The sequence below is a fragment of the Balaenoptera acutorostrata genome, chromosome 8 (genome assembly GCF_949987535.1).
Source record: "Balaenoptera acutorostrata chromosome 8, mBalAcu1.1, whole genome shotgun sequence".
Classification (NCBI taxonomy): Eukaryota; Metazoa; Chordata; class Mammalia; order Artiodactyla; family Balaenopteridae; genus Balaenoptera; species Balaenoptera acutorostrata.
In genome coordinates, this window is record NC_080071.1 from 32,582,391 (window position 1) to 32,602,287 (window position 19,897).

At 38.0% G+C, this 19,897-nt stretch overlaps 1 protein-coding gene across 2 annotated transcripts in view; it reads left to right on the forward strand.

Moving 5' to 3' along the window:
- LOC103012694 (plasma membrane ascorbate-dependent reductase CYBRD1) overlaps window positions 1-17,569 on the forward strand; it is a 34,224-nt gene extending 16,655 nt beyond the window's left edge. Inside the window, exons 3-4 of one of the 2 annotated variants that reach the window (XM_007183266.3) lie at window positions 12,945-13,099; window positions 13,806-17,569. In XM_007183266.3, coding sequence (XP_007183328.2) covers window positions 12,945-13,099; window positions 13,806-14,106 — 456 coding nt within the window. In that variant the 3' untranslated portion in view covers window positions 14,107-17,569. The remainder of the gene's footprint in view (window positions 1-12,944; window positions 13,100-13,805) is intronic. The other variant, XM_007183267.3, reaches the window with a different exon arrangement.
- The last annotated feature ends 2,328 nt before the right edge of the window (window positions 17,570-19,897 follow it).

Genomic DNA, 19,897 nt, shown 5'->3' on the forward strand with positions numbered 1-19,897 from the left:
CAGAGCACAGTGTGAAGCGTTCTGCTTATCTCATGTAGTCCTTCAAGTGAGATAGTCTTTACAGATGCTGAGGATGCACAGGTTACACAGCAGGTGGCAGAGCTGGGACTCAGGCACTGGCCTTTCCAATCCTGAGCTCTCCCCACATGATCCTGCTGTTTCCACAGCATCCCACCATCACTCAGCCCGTGTTTGATCATCCTCAGTGGACGGCCATATTTCTGAGGAACAGAATGGAGACTACCCAAAATTTTATGTAGCTTGCCTGTGAGAGGGTTCTATGGTTCTGAGTACAGTAGTTAAAATGGATTAGATAACATGCCTTTAGTGCGTTAGTTATATGCCAAGGCATTCTCTGAACATCTGGAAAGATGTGCATCAGAATGTTAACAGAAATGATCTCTAGGTGGCTGGATTCCAGTTGATTATTTTTCTTTTCACTTTTTGTATCTTCTAAATACACATGCATTTCTGTATAACAATAAAAGCTTTTAAAGCTAAAAAAAAAAGTTTCCTATACTAGATATACCTTTTAATCTGGAATTTCTAAAAACCAATTTATACTGTGCTCTATATCTTAATATATAAGATTAAGAAACATCTAGGAATTTGCAAAAAAGAGAATATTTATTGGAAAATTATGGGTCTTAGATAAAATGGTTCTCAGAGGAATATAGGCTTAAATGCCTTTATTTATTGAAAGAAAAACTTAAAATATGTAAATGGAGTATTCACTTAAGAAACTGAAGGTCAATTATATCTTAATAAAACCAGGAGAAAAAAAAAAAGAAACTAAAAGAGAACAGCAAAATATACAAGGAAAAGTAAACACCAAAAAAAAAAAAAATCCATGAACAGTTGTATTAGTTTTCTATTGTTGCCATAACAATTTACCACAAACGTAGTGGCTTAAAACAACCCAGATATATTACCTCACAGTTTCTCTGCATCAGAAGTCCAGATTGGCTTGGCTGGTTTCTCTGCTCAGGGTCTCACAAGGTCAAAATCAAGGTGTTAGCTGGCCTGAGCTCTTATGGAAAGACTCTGGGGTAGAATCAGGTCCCAAGCTAATTTAGGTTGTTGGCAAAATCTAGTTCCTTGCGGTTGTAAGACTGAGGTCCCCATACTCTCACTGGCTGTCGGCTGAGGGTTGTCCTTAGCTCCTCTCTCTGTTCCTTGCACATGGCCCCCTCTGTCTCACTGGATTGGAATCTCTCTGACTTCTCCTTCTTTCTCCTCTTCATCTCTTCTTCCTTCAGCCAAAGTTCTCTGTTTTTGAAAGGGTTCATGTAATTAGATTGGGCTGCCCAGATAATCCAGGGTTTTCTCCCAATCAGAAAATCCATAACCTTAATTACATCAGCAAAGCATCTTTTGCCATGTAACATAACATATTCATAGCTTGCAGGGACTAAGTTGTGGACATCTTTGGGAGGCGGCATGATTTAGCCTATCACAACCATAAATTAAAAATAGAAGAAATTACAAATAAAATGAAAAGCTGGTTCTTTAAAACAAGTAGAATAAAATAGATAAACCACTGCAAATCTGATTGAGAAAAAGCACAATATACAACATTCAGAATAAGAAAGAAATATAGTCATAGATATAAATAATATTTTAAAATTAGGACAGTTTATTAAATTTATTAAATTATTAATATATGGTAATATTCTTAAAAATCTTAAAGAAAGAAAAAAGGATTGTTTTCTTGCCAAATATAAACTACCAAATTTGACCCAAGAGGAACTAGAAAACCTAAACAGACCAATAACATTATAAGCAACTGGTAAGGTCATTTGAAGTCTATCACTAAAAAAGACATCAGGTCCAGATTGTTTTATACCTTTGACCTGCAAGGAACAGATACTTTAAACTGATCCAGTACACTGGGAGAAAGCAAACTTCTCTTAGATGTGGCCCCATTGTGCATTACATACTTCACATCTAAGGTGGCAGCTCTGATGATAAACACCTTTACCAGTATCCAATAGCAAACATCAGCTTAAACTGTGAAATACTGAAGACATTTCCATTAAATAAATAAGACGCTGATGCTTGGTACCTTCGTCATTCAACTTTGTTTTAGAGGTTTTAGCTAATGCATAAGATAATGAAAAAAGTCTGTATAAATAATAGAAAATTGTGACTTTTGTCCTGTTTGCAGATCATATAATACATGTCTAGAAACCCAAGATATGGCTAAAATAATGAGAGAATTTGGAAAGGTATCTGGATATAAGATAGCCATGCAGAATCCAATAACTTTTGCCCATACTAGAAATAACCATTTAGAATAAGAAGTAGAATCCTGTCAGTCTTATAGTAGAATACTATAAAATCTTATTGAAAAACAGAAATCATGGTATGAATAGAAGGATACCATGTTACTGAAAGAGAAAAATTAATATAGAAACATCCTTCCTTCTTCAACTAATATTTATAGTTAATATAATTCTAATTTTAAACCCAATGGGAGTTTTAAACTTTATGCAGAAGAACAAGTATCCAAGGATAACCAAGAAAATTTTGAAGAAGTGAAGGGAGACCTGCTTTATTCAAAACAAGGTATTCACACAGGAATAAACAAAATATATCCATGGCAAGAACAGAGAGGACAGAAACAGCCCAAGTGTGTATAAGAACTTTTTCTATGACACTATGGTATTTCAATTTACCAGAGAAAGAATGCTTATTTAATCAATGTTACCATCATAATTGGCTATCCATTTGGAAGAAACCAAACAAACAAAAAGACTCTGTACATCACACAAAAGAAAAAAAAAAGATTCCAGATACAGTAGATTAAAGGTATGAGTATAAAAAATCCAAAATCAGTGAAAAGAGAAAAAGAAAATTAAGAAGCATATAATCTGTATAATATTGAGGTAGGGGAGGCCATAAGGTTGACAAGAAATCTAGAAACCATAAAGGAAAAGAAAGACATTTATGACTACGTAACATTTTTTTAAAATTATAGTCGTCTCTCAGTATCTTTGGGGGATTGTTTCCAGGACCCCCTCGGACACCAAAATCCGAGGATGATCAAGTTGCTTGTATAAAATGGTGTAGTATTTGCATGTAACCTGCACACATCCTCCCGTATACTTTAAATCATCTCTAGATTACTTATAATACCTAATACAATGTAAATGCTCTGTAAATACAATGTAAATCCTATATAAATAGTTGCTGGTCCGCGGCCAATTCAAATTTTGCTTTTTGGAACTTTCTGGAATTTGTTTTTTTTGAATATTTTTGATCTGTGGTTGGTGGAATTTATGTATGCTGAGCCCGTGGTTGTGGAGGGCTGACTGTATATATGACAAAAGATATTCAAGTCAGCAGGAACTGCACAAGGAGATATGGGGAATAATCATGTCATGTGTTAAGGGTTAATGTGTTTAGTATACAAAACAACTCCTAAAAATTAATAATAAAAAGTCAACCTAATAGAACAATGAACAAAAGAGTTGAACAGGCAGTTCAAAGAAGAATTAAATCACCAATGAGCATATGATAAAATGTCCAACCTCACTAAGAAGTTAGGGAAATGGAAGTTAAAACAACAATAAAGTAACATTTTCTCCCATGAGACTGACAGAACAATAGTGATATCCATTGCTGTCATAGAAGTGAGGTAAGGATGCACTTCTGTCCTGCTGGTGGGAAAGTGAATTGCCACCGAATTAGGGAAGTAGTTTGTTAATATCTATTATTTTTTTAAAAAATATACTTGTTCTTATACAACATTGTAACTCAACTATACTCCAGTAAAAATTTAAAGTATATATATATATATATATATATATATATATATATATATATATATATATATATATATACTTACTCTTTAACCTAGTGATCCCACGTTTGGGGAGAGTGGAAATAAAATACTGTCACAAAAGGAACTCTAAGAAGTATTTTTAGTGTGGCAATGTTTGCAGGAAACGGGAAGCAACCTAAATGTCCATCAATAAGGGAATGGCTAAATAATTTGTGGTAAATCCATGTTGAATATTATACAACTGTTACAAAGAACGTAACTATGTCTACTGATCAAGAGTGAAATCAGAGGGCTTCCCTGGTGGCGCAGTGGTTGGGAATCCGCCTGCCAATGCGGGGGACACGGGTTCGAGCCCTGGTCTGGGAGGATCCCACATGCCGCGGAGCAACTGGGCCCGTGAGCCACAATTACTGAGCCTGCGCGTCTGGAGCCTGTGCTCCGCAACGGGAGAGGCCGCGACAGTGAGAGGCCCGCGCACTGCGATGAAGAGTGGCCCCTGCTCGCTGCAACTGGAGAAAGCCCTTGCACAGAAACGAAGACCCAACACAGCCAAAAATAAAAAGTAAAGATTGATGAGATAAAATTAAAGAAGTAAAGTTAGAATTAAAAAAAAAAAAAAAAAAAAAAAAAAAAAAAAATCTTTAAAAAGAGTGAAATCAGGGACTTCCCTGGTGGCACAGTGGTTAAGAATCTGCCTGCCAATGCAGGGGACACGGGTTCGATCCCTGGTCCAGGAAGATCGCACATGCCGGGTAGCAACTAAGCCCATGCGCCACAACTACTGAGCCTGCGCTCTAGAGCCCATGAGCCACAGCTACTGAGCCTGCTCTCTAGAGCCTACACTACTGAGCCCATGTGCCACAATTACTGAGGCCCGCACGCCTAGAGCCCATGCTCCGCAACAAGAGAAGCCACCGCAATGAGAAGCTCACTCACCACAACGAAGAGTAGCCCCTGCTCACCACAACTAGAGAAAGCCCGCGCGCAGCAACAAAGACCCAACGCAGCCAAAAATGAATAGATAAATAAATTTTTTTTTAAAAAAGGAAGAAAGAAAGGGAGCTAGCAACAAAGCAATACAACCAATACAAGCTGAAAAGTCTTCACCCTTCCTCGTGTTTGTCTATGAATTGCAAAGCATTTTAAGTTGTAGGTATTTTTTCTACTTGTGAGATCTAGCCTCTGGGGGATTTTTAAAAAAATAACAAACCATTGTGTGTATGTAGAAGTTATGAATCATAATAAAGTTTACTCTCATGATTCCACCATCCAACTTAATTTAGAAAACATAGGACACCCCCCAACTTGATCCCACATCTTTCTACCTATCCCAACCCCTGGAGGTAACCATTCTCCAGAAGTTTTTTACTCATTCCTGTTTTTCTTTATAATTTTACCACATACTGTAAATTCCCAAACAATATGTTTATTTTTTATTTTTTACTTTTTAAAAAGCAGTGTCAAATGTATTCAATTACAACTTTTTTTTTCTTTCTACGGATTCAACTATATTGATTCCTCTAGGTGTAGTTTATTCATTTTTACTTTTTTTTTCCTCAAAGAATTTTTTTTTTTAATTAATTTATTTTTGGCCGCTTTGGTTCTTCCTTGCTGTGCGCGGCGAGCGGGGGCTACTCTTTGTCACGGTGCGCAGGCTTCTCATTGCGGTGGCTTCTCTTGTTGTGGAGCACGGGCTCTAGGCGCGCAGGCTTCAGTAGTTGCGGCACCTGGGCTCAGTAGTGGTGGCACACGGGCTTAGTTGCTCTGTGGCATGTGGGATCTTCCCGGACCAGGGCTCGAACCCGTGTCCCCTGCATTGGCAGGCGGATTCTCAACCACTGCGCCACCAGGGAAGCCCTTCATTTTTACTTTCGTATTCCACTGTATAAATAAGCCATACATTTACTTATCTATTCTCCTGCTATTAGACATTTGGGCAATTTTCAATTGTTTTCTGTTACAAACAATGCTGCACTGAACATTCATATACACATCTCTTGGTCCGCATATGCAAAGGTTTCTCTGGCGGTATACTTAGGAGTGCAGTTATATACTCAGTCTAAAAGAGTAACATCAACTTGTTTGCCACAGTGGATGACCAAGTATGTTCCTGCCAGCAGCAAGTAAGAGTTCCCATATGGCACATCCTTGCCAACATGCATCCTCTTCAAACTTTTAAAATATTGCCAAACTAGTGGGTATAAAAGGGTGTCTTCTTGGGGTTTTATGGTTTATTTCACTGATAACTTATGGTTCACCTCTAAAAAATTACCTGTTCATGTCTTTTTTTTTTTTTTATTAAACCAACCAACCCCCATTTCTTTTTTTAAATTTATTTATTTATATTTATTTTTGGCTGTGTTGGGGCTTCGTTTCTGTGCGAGGGCTTTCTCCAGTTGCGGCAAGCGGGGGCCACTCTTCATCGCGGTGCGCGGGCCTCTCACTGTCGCGGCCTCTCTTGTCGTGGAGCACAGGCTCCAGACGCGCAGGCTCAGCAATTGTGGCTCACGGGCCCAGTTGGTTCCGCGGCATGTGGGATCCTCCCAGACCAGGGCTCGAACCCGTGTCCCCTGCATTGGCAGGCAGATTCTCAACCACTGCGCCACCAGGGAAGCCCTGAAAACATTTTTGATTGTTTCAAGATTCTCTTTTGCCCTCTGAAATATTCAGATTCTTATCTCCAGTTGTTTTATTTGTGTGCTAACTAGGCTTCTCAGAAATGTCATGTCACAACTTTCTGACTTTTGTTTAGCAGGAGAAAATGTGGTCCCTGGCTTCTTCCTTGCTCAGATCCAGAGAGCTGGTAGTATTTAAGAACACAGTTCTTGGACCCAGGAAGACCTCAGTTTGAGTCAGTTTCATTCATTTGTAATTTGTGACCTTGGACATGTTATTGAACTTTTTTGGACTTAGTTTGCTCACCTAGAAATTAAGATTTTCATACATCCTTCACAACATCATAAGAACCAAAGACAAATAATGCATGGAAAGTCTCAGCCTAGGGCTTAGCATACTGGAATGACACAAGTAAGCTGTTATTATTAGAAGTGTAAGTCTTGTGGTAGGCTCCCTTATGACCTGAAGATAGCATTTTTCATTTCAACTATAGATCATAGACACCTTCATGGTTGAGAATATGCATTTTATGTCATTGAAATTTTATTCCTAAATCCATCCATTTATTCAACAGAGTTAAATACCTGTTATGCGTCAGATACCTGTCTAGGTTATGGGGGATACATTGTTCCACAAGACACACGTGGGCCCAAAGAGACATGCTCTCTGCCCTCATGAAGCTTACAGGGGAAGACAGGTCATTGAGTATTTGGTAGATTGGATGGGTATGGAGTGTTCTAGGAGAGCTCTCATATGGTATAGAGAATAAAGGAAGTCAGATCAAGAACTGGAGTCATGAGGTCTGTGGTCAAAGTGGAGAGAGTATTCTATGAATGGAATAGTATATGGGTAAAATTTTGCTTTATTTGAGAAACAGGAAGGAGTTTGAGCTGCCTGGAGTGGGTATGGAAGATGAATTGGAGGCTGGACAGGAGTAAATTTAGAAAGACTAGGTTGAAGATGTTTACAAAGGTTCTGATGAGAAATGATGGTGGCCTGGAGGAGTTGCAATAGCAGTTAGCAAAGTGTATAGTTCCTGAAGATATTTAGGAGGTAGAATTAATGAGATTTGGAAAGTCAGTGATACAGGGGATGAGAGAGAATCACTTTCAGGCTTGAAAAAGTGAGGGGGGAATGAGAAAGGGAACATTAGAGGGGGAGGAGAGGGCTTTAGGAGTGCCAAATGCTACTGAAAAGTCAAGGAAAATAAGGTCTAAAAACTATCCATTGGATTTAGTGATCTGGAAGTCACTGATGACCCTGGAGAGCAGTTTTCTTGGTGGGCAGAAGCCAGATTTCGGTAAATTGAACAGGAAATAGAAAGTGATGTTGACTGAAAGAAAATGCACAACATAAGAGCTGTGAATTTAAGTTTTATTCACGGTCTTACTGAGGACTATAGTGTGGGAGACAATCACTCAGTAGCTCTGAGTAAACTGCTCCAAAGAGGTAGGAGAGAAGCCAGTAAGTATATATGTGATTTGGGGCTTGGGAATACATGCAGTCAAGTAACATCTTGGTAAAAGATAACTGCTAGTCCCAAAGAACAGATATCTCAAGTTTATGACTTTAGTGTTTTTCTAGTGTATGGGAAGATGCAAGAGTCTGAGCTCATTAGAATTCTTCTTGAGATGTACATCTAACTATCTAAGGGGCCTATTTGTCCAAAGAACAGAGCATCCTGTTTATGTCTTCCTTTCCTCTGTCTGTTGGTCAGTGACTGCAGCAGGTTAATCCTTGTAGAATTGGGTATTGAGCAAAATTCTCTTTTTTCTTCCTTTGTTTACAGTGAGAAAATAGAGACAACTCAATAAAGAGGTTTGGGTAAGAAGGGGAAGAGAGAGAGGGTGGTAACTGGTCAGAGACAAGAGTCAAGTCAGGTGCTTGGGTGCTTTCTTTTTTACTTCATTTTGTTGTGAGAAGTTTGGGCATGTTAAAATGCTCACTGGATAGCACCATAGAGAAGGAAAGGTAGTGAATACTGGAGAGATGCAATAATTTGTAGCTATGTCTTCAAGAAGTAGGTTGTGGAGACTGCCGGAAAGTTGGAGGACACCAACTCCATTGCAATTGAAGAAGGAAAGGAATTGTTCGCTTGGGATGGATTTTTGGTTTGTTTCGTTTGGTGGCAGAAAAATGAGGCTCTTCTCTGAAGTTGCCTCTGTTTTCCCATGAGGTGGTAGTAGGATCATCTGCCAATAGTGGGGAGGCACACAAGAGAGCCAGAGGTTTGCGCATGGGAGAAACATGGAGGACCAGTTGATAAATCAGACAGTAGAAGGATTGTTGAGCAGCACTGAAGTACTTATAGCCACGAGCATCATAACCATGAATTTATAGTGATGCTAGTCCCCTTGACTGCGTGATTTACTCCAGTGGGACCTAGCACACCAGGGGTAGTCCTGAAGATGTCTGAGCCAGGTTGAGGTATTGCCAGGTGTACTTGATGAAAGACAGTGCAGCAAGAAAATGTAGGATATTGACAGGAGACTTCAATTTGAATGTCTGTCATTTCTTTTTACAAAAAACTATGGACATATTCTAGTTGGTTCTGATTAGATGTTTTTACCCCTAGAAGAAATGTGCCATTATGTTTGAAAAACACAGCTTGCAAATAACCTAAGACAGAGCTGCTCAAAGTGTGGTCCCTAGGACAGCAGCATTAGCATTACCAGGGGAGTTAGAAATAAATTCTTAGGCTCTACTCCAGACCTACTGAGTCAGAAACTCTAGGGATGTGGCCCAGAAATATGTGCTTTAAATGAAGGAATGAGTGAATATAGTTATCCTTCAGTATCCACGAGGGATTTGTTACAGGACCCCCATGGATACCAAAATCTGTGGATGCTCAAGTCCCTTACAAAGAATGGTGTAGTATTTGCATATAACCCATGCATATCCTCCTGTATACTTTAAATCATCTCTAGGTTACTTGTAATACCTAATACAATGTAAATGCTATGTAAAAAATTGCCTGGCAAATTCAAATTTTGCTTTTTGGAACTTTCTGGAAATTTTTTTTTTTTTTTTAAAGATCAAATTTATAGAGAGAATGTTTTGCTTATCTCTTTAAAATTTGTATTTATTTATTTATTTATGGCTGTGTTGGGTCTTCGTTTCTGTGCGAGGGCTTTCTCCAGTTGTGGCAAGCGGGGGCCACTCTTCATCACAGTGCGCGGGCCTCTCACTATCGCGGCCTCTCCTGTTGCGGAGCACAGGCTCCAGACGCGCAGGCTCAGTACTTGTGGCTCACGGGCCCAGCTGCTCCACGGCATGTGGGATCTTCCCAGACCAGGGCTCGAACCCGTGTCCCCTGCACTGGCAGGCAGATTCTCAACCACTGCGCCACCAGGGAAGCCCTCTGGAAATTTTAAAAAATATTTTCCATCAGCAGTTGGTTGAATCCCTGCTGGCTGTGTATACAATAGCAGAAAAATGAAGAGGAGCTGGGAGGAGCCGCCATATAATAATCTGTAAATCACTTGATTCTCATTAAATCCACCTCTACCCTTAAAAAAAAGCAAATCATACCTAATACAAAAGCTAGCTAAGCAGATGTTTCCTGGTCTCATTAATGACTTTTGCAAATAAAAGCTTTTATTATGTCTAAAAGTTTACACATATCTTTTTTTTAAAAACTCATCCGTTTCATAAAGTGAGATAAAACTGGCATAGTAAAATACATTTGTATCTTTAAAGGACAATAATAATTAACTGAGAAAAGCCCAGATACCTAACACAGGAACTTTAAAAGTAAACTTTCATTGTCTATTTCTAATTATAAAAGTAATATACATTTTTTTAAAATTTTATAAAATCAGAAAAATGGAAAGAAAAATCCTCAAATCACTGATAATGCCATAATCTAGAGCTATCATTATATTTTGGTTTATTTCCTTTAGGCTCTTATTATGCCCATGAATGTATAGTTAAGAAAAAATTTTAAGCATAATTAGAATCATACTACATCTTCACTTTCATATCTAAATAATAACTTTTTAAATGAGATTTTACTTTTCTTTAGCTCTCCTAAGAACTCCATAGTGGTGAAGGACAGTTTTCTGTAGGTGATGGTTCCTAAACTCTGGAGCACTTCGTTTGCACTTAGTAAGTGTTTGTAGACTGAAGGTAACAGTCTACTGCCTTCACTTTTAGGGATTTTCCAGAATGCACTTAACCCATATCTCTGAAATAATTTGAGCGAATCAAAAGCAGTGGTCTTCAGACTGCAACATGTAGTAAGAATCACCCTGGCATTCCATCAAAATGCAGATTCCTAAACCCTACTTCCAGAAATTCTGATTTAGCAGATTTGGATGTGGCACAGGGATCTCTGTAAATAAACACCTTAAGAGTTTCTGATACAGGTCTTCTATGAACAACATTTCAAGAAACACTGACTTAAAGGGACTTAAGGATTTTGTAGTATTCAGTCCACTAGGATTTAAGTTGCCATATTACTTGTAAGATAGTAAGGCTAAGATGGTTAAAAGGAAATAAAGAATGATTAATATAAATTTTAACTTTTTATAAGTTATTATACATTTGCATAATTTGGAACACTTTTAATCAAAGTTAAGTGTTCTGTAATTTTTTCCTTTCCTTTTAAAAGTAATTTTCTGTTGTTGAAAAAAAAATGTTTTCATGGGGAAAGTAAGATTTAGGAGAGTTAAATCATCTTGGGGTCCTGTATGCAAATTTCTGGTGTCCCATCTACTTAGATATTAAGCTTTATGGGATTACAAGAGACACACATGATAAATCCTGAAAGAAATAAGAGAAAACAGTAAGAATCATTCAAAACAATAAGAATCTTAGGAATAGAAGAGGCAGGATAACAGGAATATGGAAAAAAATATGTATTTACATGGGTAAGTCACAGAAAAGATATGGTGACTTACTCGTAGAAATGTATTTGTGCTAAATCCTTGACAGTCACTCACCTGAGCCCCATTTTTGTATAGAAAGCACAACCTGTACATCAGGATGCTTACCCTTTGATACTAAAAGAATCACTAAAGATCACTGAAGGAGAATTAGGAACACTGAACCACCAAGGGGGACTCTCTGAACCATTTCTAATATACTCAGGCATTTGTGGTATTAATGGACAATAAAATATGCAAACCAGCCTATTGCATGCATTTTCAGTTACTTTCCATTCATTACTGTTGCCTTTAGTCTGATTCTAAGTGTGTTTTAGGGCATCACACCCCTTCTGCCTTCATTCCTCTCTGTCCCCCGTTAGTCCTTTGTTATCAATCAGGAAAAATGAACAGTGATGCTAGTGTTTCTCCTCATTCTCATAGTTGTTTTGTTAGAGTGGTAGATACCAAAGAGACACCTGAAAAAGAAGTCCCTTTAAACTCAGTAATTCAGTGGTCACTGAGTCATCTTTATTTTCTGGAGGAGAAGAGATTACTTAATGGGCAGGGGTCTGGGGCAACAAAACAAAACTGTGAAAGCGTTAACAGACTTTAGTTTACGTAATAATCTTGTTGTCTTCTCTGCAGAGAAGTATCCCACTAGGGATTTAATTATCAAGGAAATGGAGAGAATTTTCTGCAGAACTCATTTCTTCCTCATAAAACAAAATTGCCAGGTTTTTTCCACATAGTTTTTTAGGTTGAACTGAATAAATGTGTTCTATTGTATTTGGATTGAGTTACTTAAAAATCTTTTACTTCCCTTCCTACTTGGCAACCTTAAGGAAATTGATAAAAAAACAAATAAGTAAGTATCAGAATGTTCACTGTAGCCTTGTTAATGATAGCAAAAAACTAGAAACAGAAATGTCCGTTAATAGGGAACTGAATAATTTGTTACAGTCTTAGAATGTCAGCCATTAAAAAGAATAAACTAGATACATGCATCGATATGAAAAGATCTCCAAGATAAACTATTCAGGGAAAAAAGCAATATGCAGAACAAATATGTATAGTAAAATCCCACTTGTACTTTAAAAAACTGTCCCTCTCTCTCACTCTTTTTTTAAAAATTTTATTGAAATATAGTTGATTTACAATGTGTTAGTTTCAGGTGTACAGCAAGGTGATTCAGTTTTATATATATATATGTATGTATATATACACACACACACTATATATATATACACATACACACACATATGTATATTCTTTTTTAGATTCTTTTCCATTATAGGTTATTACAAGGTATTGAGTATAGTTCCCTGTGCTATACAGTAGGTCCTTGTTGTTTATCTGTGCTGTTTATACAGTAGTGTGTATATTTTAATCCCAACCTCCTAATTCATCCCTTTGGTAACCATAAGTTTGTTTTCTATGTCTAACTTTCTCTTTAAACACACATGTGCACACACACACACGCTTGTTTAGTCATAGAAATTTTCTGGAAGGATACTCGAGAGAGTGAGTGGAACTGGAATGGGGAAACTTTTCATTTTATGCCCTTGGTTCTATATGAAATGTTTTCTCATTTTGTACATATTGCTTCTATAATAATTTTAAAATTAGTTAAAACTTACAATTAATTGATAACTTTTTTACTTTTTGATGTTTAGCTTCTCCTAGGTTTTTTTGTCTTTCTGCTTCCTTGGGCTCCACTTTCTCTCCGAGCACTTCTCATGCCCATACATGTTTATTCTGGACTTCTCATCTTTGGAACAGTGATTGCAACAGTACTTATGGGAGTGACGGAGAAACTGATTTTTGCCCTGTAAGTTGCATAGTTTTCCTAATTGCAATTCTTAAGCTACAAAATGTTAAATACTTGTTCATTGGACAAATATAATATAAATGTAACAAAAATTTTTAAAGGTTGAAAATAAAAAATTTAAATATTTATTTTAAAAAATATATTATACATGTGATATAACATTAATAATGCTTGGAAGAAAAACCAAACAGTCCAACAAATTGTACTATTACAAAACAGCTATTGAAGTTATGCATACCCTTTCAATCGTTTTGATGTGTATGTTTTTATATTAACTGTAATTATGATATACCTACATTTTTCTATCACTTTTTAAATTTTAAGTTATACAGGTGTTTTAGATGCTATATTATTTTCATACTTATGATTTTTAACAATTTCATACTAATCCATTGAGTGAATTATAGCATATCTTAAATTTATTCTTAATGTCAAGCTTTAAGGGAATTTACATTGAAGCTGTACCAGTGTGCATTTTGAGCAGATAAATTCAAGACTGTTTGGCATGTTGCTGTATCACCCTAATTTTTTAAAATTTAACTTTATTTTTTTATACAGCAGTTTCTTATTAGTTACCTATTTTATACATATTAGTGTATATATGTCAATCCCAGTCTCCCAATTCATCCCACCCGCCCCCCCGCAGCTTTCCCCCCTTGGTGTATCACCCTATTTGTAATTGGACACACTCTCTCCTTTTTTGTAGGAAAAATCCTGCATACAGTACATTCCCACCAGAAGGTGTTTTCACAAATACCCTCGGCCTTCTGATTCTGGTGTTTGGGGCTCTCATTTTTTGGATAGTCACCAGACCACAATGGAAACGTCCTAAAGAACCAAATTCTGTCCTTCTTCAGCCAAACGGAGGCGCTCCAGAGGAAATGGAAGGTTCCATGGCAATGAACTTTGGCAATATGGACAAATCAGATTCAGAGTTAAACAGTGAAGCAGCAGCAAGGAAAAGAAACATCACCCTTGATGAGGCTGGACAGAGATCCACCATGTAAAATGGGGTAGAGATGTAGCCATATAACTTCAATTAGTTCTATAGTTTAGCTTCTCTTATTTAGCCATAAGATGATTGAGCTCCACAGAGTCAATATTTATTCTAATCATAAAGTAGGATTTCTTGAAAACGTTTGTATTGATTGAGGCCTGTGAACTTACCTGAATTGGAAGGGAGATGATCAATGTAAATAACAGCAGGTGTAAATTGTGGTTATATTACCTTGTTCTTGTTGAGGACCAAAGCATTTAGCACAGTGCCTTGCATAGAACAAATGATCAAAATGTATCTATCGGTTGGTAAATTTGATAAACTGGCAGCTTCCCTGGCCTCTTGTCATGCAGTCATTTTCTGTTAATTCTGGGAGTCCAGTTGTAAAGTTTTGGAATCAGATCATGAATATGTGGGACAAGGTTAATGCTACACAGATGTCATGACTAGAGCACAGAAAAAAATTTAGGAAAGTAACTGGTTCCCTTTTCCCTGTGTCTACCCTTTGCTCCCTCCCCAGCTGTTTTATCCTTAGATTGGCCCTGGAGACCAGGGTTTATATTAGGGCATTTTGGAGCAGTGATGGAGCTGTAGGTAGCTGAAGATCTTGCCTGGTCGGACCTGGAAGTTTTTCTGAAACTGACTTAATCCCAAGGCTTCCTTGGGTTTGGTATACTTTATGATCCAGATTCTAAACTTAATTAGGATGAGAATATGCCTGAATACTTAAGCAGTATAAACTACTCCACAAACTTTAAAGAGCACTTTTCCCCAAGTTTCTGGTTTTTTTAAACATGGAACTTACTAAGTGTCAGACACTATTCTAAGCACTTTATAAATCTTAGCTAATTCAATCCCCAGACAAAACTTTTGCGGTAGGCACCATTAAAAGCTCCATTTTACAGATGAGAGATCTGAGGCTTGGAGAGGTTAGTAACTTGCCCAAGGTCACACAGCTCATAAGTGGTGAAACTGAGATTCAAAACCTGGCAGTTTGGCACCTCAGGTCAGTCCATGATCCTAACCACCTCACTATGCTGTTTTTTCTGTTATATGCTAATTTATACCTGTTTTGACCCACCCCTGGATAAACCTCATTTGGTGGAATGCAGTAGAGTTGTTAAAATTTACCTTCTGGCTCTGTTTCCAAGGCAGATTTCCCAAATAACCAAGGAAAAAGGCCTACCCTTACCTGGAAATTCATCATGGGCACCTTGCCACGGCCAACAAGCCATGGCTTACCTTGATGCCCCTTTGATCTTAAAACTGTCTTGGTAACAAAGAAAAGTTTAGGCAAGAACATCGCTGCTGAACAGCTTTGGGTTTGGAGATAGGAGATATGGACTTCATGGTCTGCCCTTCCCCGGGGCAAAAGCTAGGGTCCCTCCTGATTTGGGTGGAATTTTAGGGGACATCTTGTGCTTTGGTTCTCAGTAATGAATTAAGACTCAGAGATGACAATTTTCATGCATGAGACCTCTGCCTAGGCTCTGGGCTGACTTAAATTAAAACCTAGAGTGGCGCCTATGCTGAAATGTTGCTTTTCATTTGGGATTGATTTTTGGTTTCCCTGCAATTTTAAACTATACAGTTTACACCAAATAAACTTAACATTTTTGGTGCTTAGTGAATTTCCTTTTAGGGTAACTGGTAATTACTTCCGTAGACTGAGTACAAGCTGTACTCCGTCACATCCCTGAAGCTTCACAATATCCATTCAAGAGTCCCTCACCAAAACACTGTTTTCTTACTTAATTCTATTTCCAAAATTGGCAATAGTGTCATAAGAATCCCTAGTGCCCAGCCCGATGCCTGGCACGTAGTAGACACATAAATTCAGTATAAGTAGAGCATGCTACAATTAGGGTGCTAAGTGGAAGGATTAATTGCATTGTCACACACAAACATATTTTGGTGAATGGATATTTCATTACGTAGAGGTGCACAAAATTCCAGGGCTTTTTAGGGGGAAGGGAATAGTGACGGCCCCAAGGATTGAAGCTGCCATTCCATTTCATATAGGCCAAGAAAGAGGTTATTAGTTAAAAGTTAATTATGGATTTGGCACTAGACTATTCTGCTCCATTGAGAAGTATCTGAACACCCCTCATCTCAGCCCTTTATTTTATCCCTCTTGTGGGCTAATGTGAGGGTAATCTTACAGATATTACAGGAACTTCTTTTCTTTCTTTCTCAACCTTTATGAAAACAATGCATAGTCAAATATATCTAGAAAACCTTTCTGTTTGAGACTCTTCTTTTAATGGGCTTTTTATTCTAATGATAATTGTACCTTTATCTTTCAAAAGCTGGTATGTCCTGCCTAAAGCATCTCCCCCCAGAATATCTCATTAAAAAGGCCACAAAAAGAACACGGGAGAAGGAAGCCTTAGGTATCAGTTCTAAAACAGTGATTGAAATCTTCCCAAATAATTATAGCTTATATCACCTGCAGAGATAGTATGGCTTGGCTTACCTCATAATCTAATTTCAGGAAAAAAATGCTTTATTTTAACATTCATCTAAATCAGCACTAAAGCCTTTTGTCTCAAAGGGTTTATTGAGAAACTCAGATGAATATACTTTTTGAATTAATGATATCAAAAGTGTACAGCTTCCTGTGCTCCTTGTGTCAAACTGAATCCAAAGGTGCCCTCCAAAGCACCTTCTTCCCTTTCCTCTCGTGGTTTCATTTAAGCTGTGTGGGTTGGAAAGAGCATCTCAGAGCTTACGATCAAATGACAAAGAAGGTAATTGCACTTTTTAAGGAATACTGACAAGTGGTTTCTGTTAAAGCAGGGGTCCCCAACCCCTGGGCCGAGGACCAGTACCAGTCCACAGCCTGTTAGGAACCGGGCTGCACAGCAGGAGGTGAGCGGCAGGCGAGTGAGCGAGCAAGCGTCATCTGCCGCTCCCCGTTGCTCCCCATCTCTCGCATTACCGCCTGAATCATCACCCCCCCCACACTTCCATGTAAAAATTGTCTTCCACAAAATCGGTCCCTGGTGCCAAAAAGGTTGGGGACCGCTTTTCTAAAGGACAAAAATTAAGAGGATGCCTTGTTTTTAATTAGGCTCTTTTCCCTGATGAGTTGGAAATTCCAGTGCAATACCAGTTGACTACAACTGCCAAATCTGAAAGCCCAAAGTAAAGTTTTTTGCTAATTTTATTGCAACATGATGGAATTTTTATCTTTGTATGTCCTTTTTTAGATAACTCTGACAGAAAGCTGTAACTGCTATGTCTTAGAGCTACACATAGGAAAGTATAGAAGAAAAACTATTCTTTATCCCCTACAAGGTACCTGAAAACTTTAAGTGGAAAAGATTTCTATGTTTAAATTTGCCTTTTTATCTCAACACATTTATGGAAAAATATTAAATAGCCTGAATATTTTATAATTTGTAGAAAAAAATGCATCTATTTTTTCTTGACTTGTTTTTATATAGTAATAAAAGTTATTTTGGAAGCTATTTGTGTATGTTACAATTTGTCCAGACAAGAAGTTGAAGAAGTTGTAGGCATTGTTCTTTTTTTTTTTTTGTCCACGTCAAACAGCATGTGGGATCTTAGTTCCCCGACCAGGGATCGAACCCATGCCCCCTGCATTGGAAGCACGGAGTCTTAATCACTGGACTGCCAGGGAAGTCCCTGTAGGCATTGCTCTGAAAGTCTCTTTCCCAGGTTTTTTTGTTTGTTTTTCAATGGGGAAATTTTTTTTTAAAGTTTGCTTATTGAAAATGCTGTCAGATTTCTCTATAAATTGTACTCTGAGTACCATACCTTTTACATTGCTAGAAGGATCAGAGGACTGTTTCAGAACTGTCATGGTGTTCTCCATATAGGATCTGAGCTGGAACTATACTCTGTAGTGTGGAAGGGAGCCAAGATGTAGGCAATCAAAGCAGACGCAGTTTAAGTTGGGAAAAAACCTATTAAAAGTGCTGGTTATTACAGAACTCTGTGTTCATAGTAACGTATCCTTGAGAAAATACATAATTCATAATGGATGAATTGTTGGATTTTTTTTCCAAATAAAAAAGGATAATTAACATCTAAGTAGTGCCAATACTCCTCGAATCTTAATTTAACTGTTCATTTAGTCTTTTTTAAAAAATTAATTAATTTATTTATTTGGCTGCATCGGGTCTTAGTTGTGGCATGCGGGATCTTTCATTGCAGTGCGGGTGTCTCTCTAGTTGTGGCTTGCAGGCCATAGAGCGTGTGAGCTCAGTAGTTGCAGCACGCGGGCTTAGTTGCCCCGTTGCAAGTGGGATCTTAGTTCCCAGACCAGGGATGGAACCTGCATCCCCTGCATTAGAAGGCGGATTCTTAACTATTGGACCACCAGGGATGTCCCTCATTTAGTCTATTTTTCACCTACTTTTTGCCACCTGGGAAACGTTAATGGTATTTTATGATGTGTAGGTAAAATCACACCATAATAGTATATGTCCTGTTATGCAATAGAGCCATGATATTGTGTGAGTTGAATTTGTATAAGTTACATCATATTTTGTCACTGATTTATATTATTAATTTCAGGGGTACTCTTTCATTTCAGATTGATCTTAATTGGCAAGTACTTTTGACACTTTTTAAATGTATGGCTCAAGCACATTGTCGTAATTTTACATATATCAGCTCATTCAGTTCAATTTGCAGTTGTGCTAGACATGCAATAGTGCCCACCATGCCCTGACCCCTCCAGGCAGCTCCATTTTACTGACTACATATTACCTGCATTTCCTCAGTCACAGCTAATTGGATGAGGTGGGGACAGAACACGTTGCCCACATGCAGCCTCTCTGTAGCTGGCCAACACACTATGGAGTGGCCTGGCATGAAATGAGAATGTTCTCTTTCATTTCATTCTAGATTGAGGAATAAGCATTTCAGAGGATTTTGGTTTTCTCTCTTCTAGGAACTTGAGCTGGGAAATATTTCAAGAATAAGGCAGTGAGAATGGAAGCTAAATGAATGCCTAGAGACAGGAGCCATAAGGGATCAGGAAAAAGTCTATAAAGAGCCAGATGGATTTTGTGGACAATACAGTTTCTGTTGCAACTACTCAACTGTGCCATTGTAGCCAGTAGAGACCACAGACAATAGTAAATGACTATGACTGTGTTCCAATAAAGCTTTATTTACAAAAGCAGTGCAGGTCATATTGGACCCATAGGCCCAAAGTTTGCCAATCCCTGGTCTAGATAATGAGGTAGGACCATGATATTTCATGGCAGGCTGAAATGATGAGAAATCAAGAACAATGTGGTAAAGAGACAATGCCGATGGTAGAGAGGAAGAATTGATAGTAGATGACAAGAAATACAAGTGGACAGTGGAGGAGTCTTAGGGGGGTGGCCAACTCAAATTAATGGTAGGTACTAGAGTGAAGGTCCACAAAATCTTACTGAGCTCACAACTTCTGTTTTCTTTTCTCGGAGTTGAGCCATTATGCTATTGAGGAAGGTTAGACTAGACCACCTGAAGGCTACCTTGGAGGGTGAGAAGTCACCTTGGATGTTCAAGCTTCAGATGAGCTCAGATGCATGAGAGATTCCAGGTGAGATCAACAGAACTACCCAGGTGAGCTCCAGTCAACCCACAAAATCATGAGAAATAACAAATTGTCCTCATTTTAAGTCACTATGTTTTGGGGTGGTTTGTTACAGATCAGTGGATGTGAAACACCATTCTTATTTTAAAAATCTAAATGGGTGTAAACTAAATTTAAATAGGAAGTGTTTTCCAGAGTATGTTCTGCAGGGCTTATTACATTCTCCTTAGGGGTTTTGTTT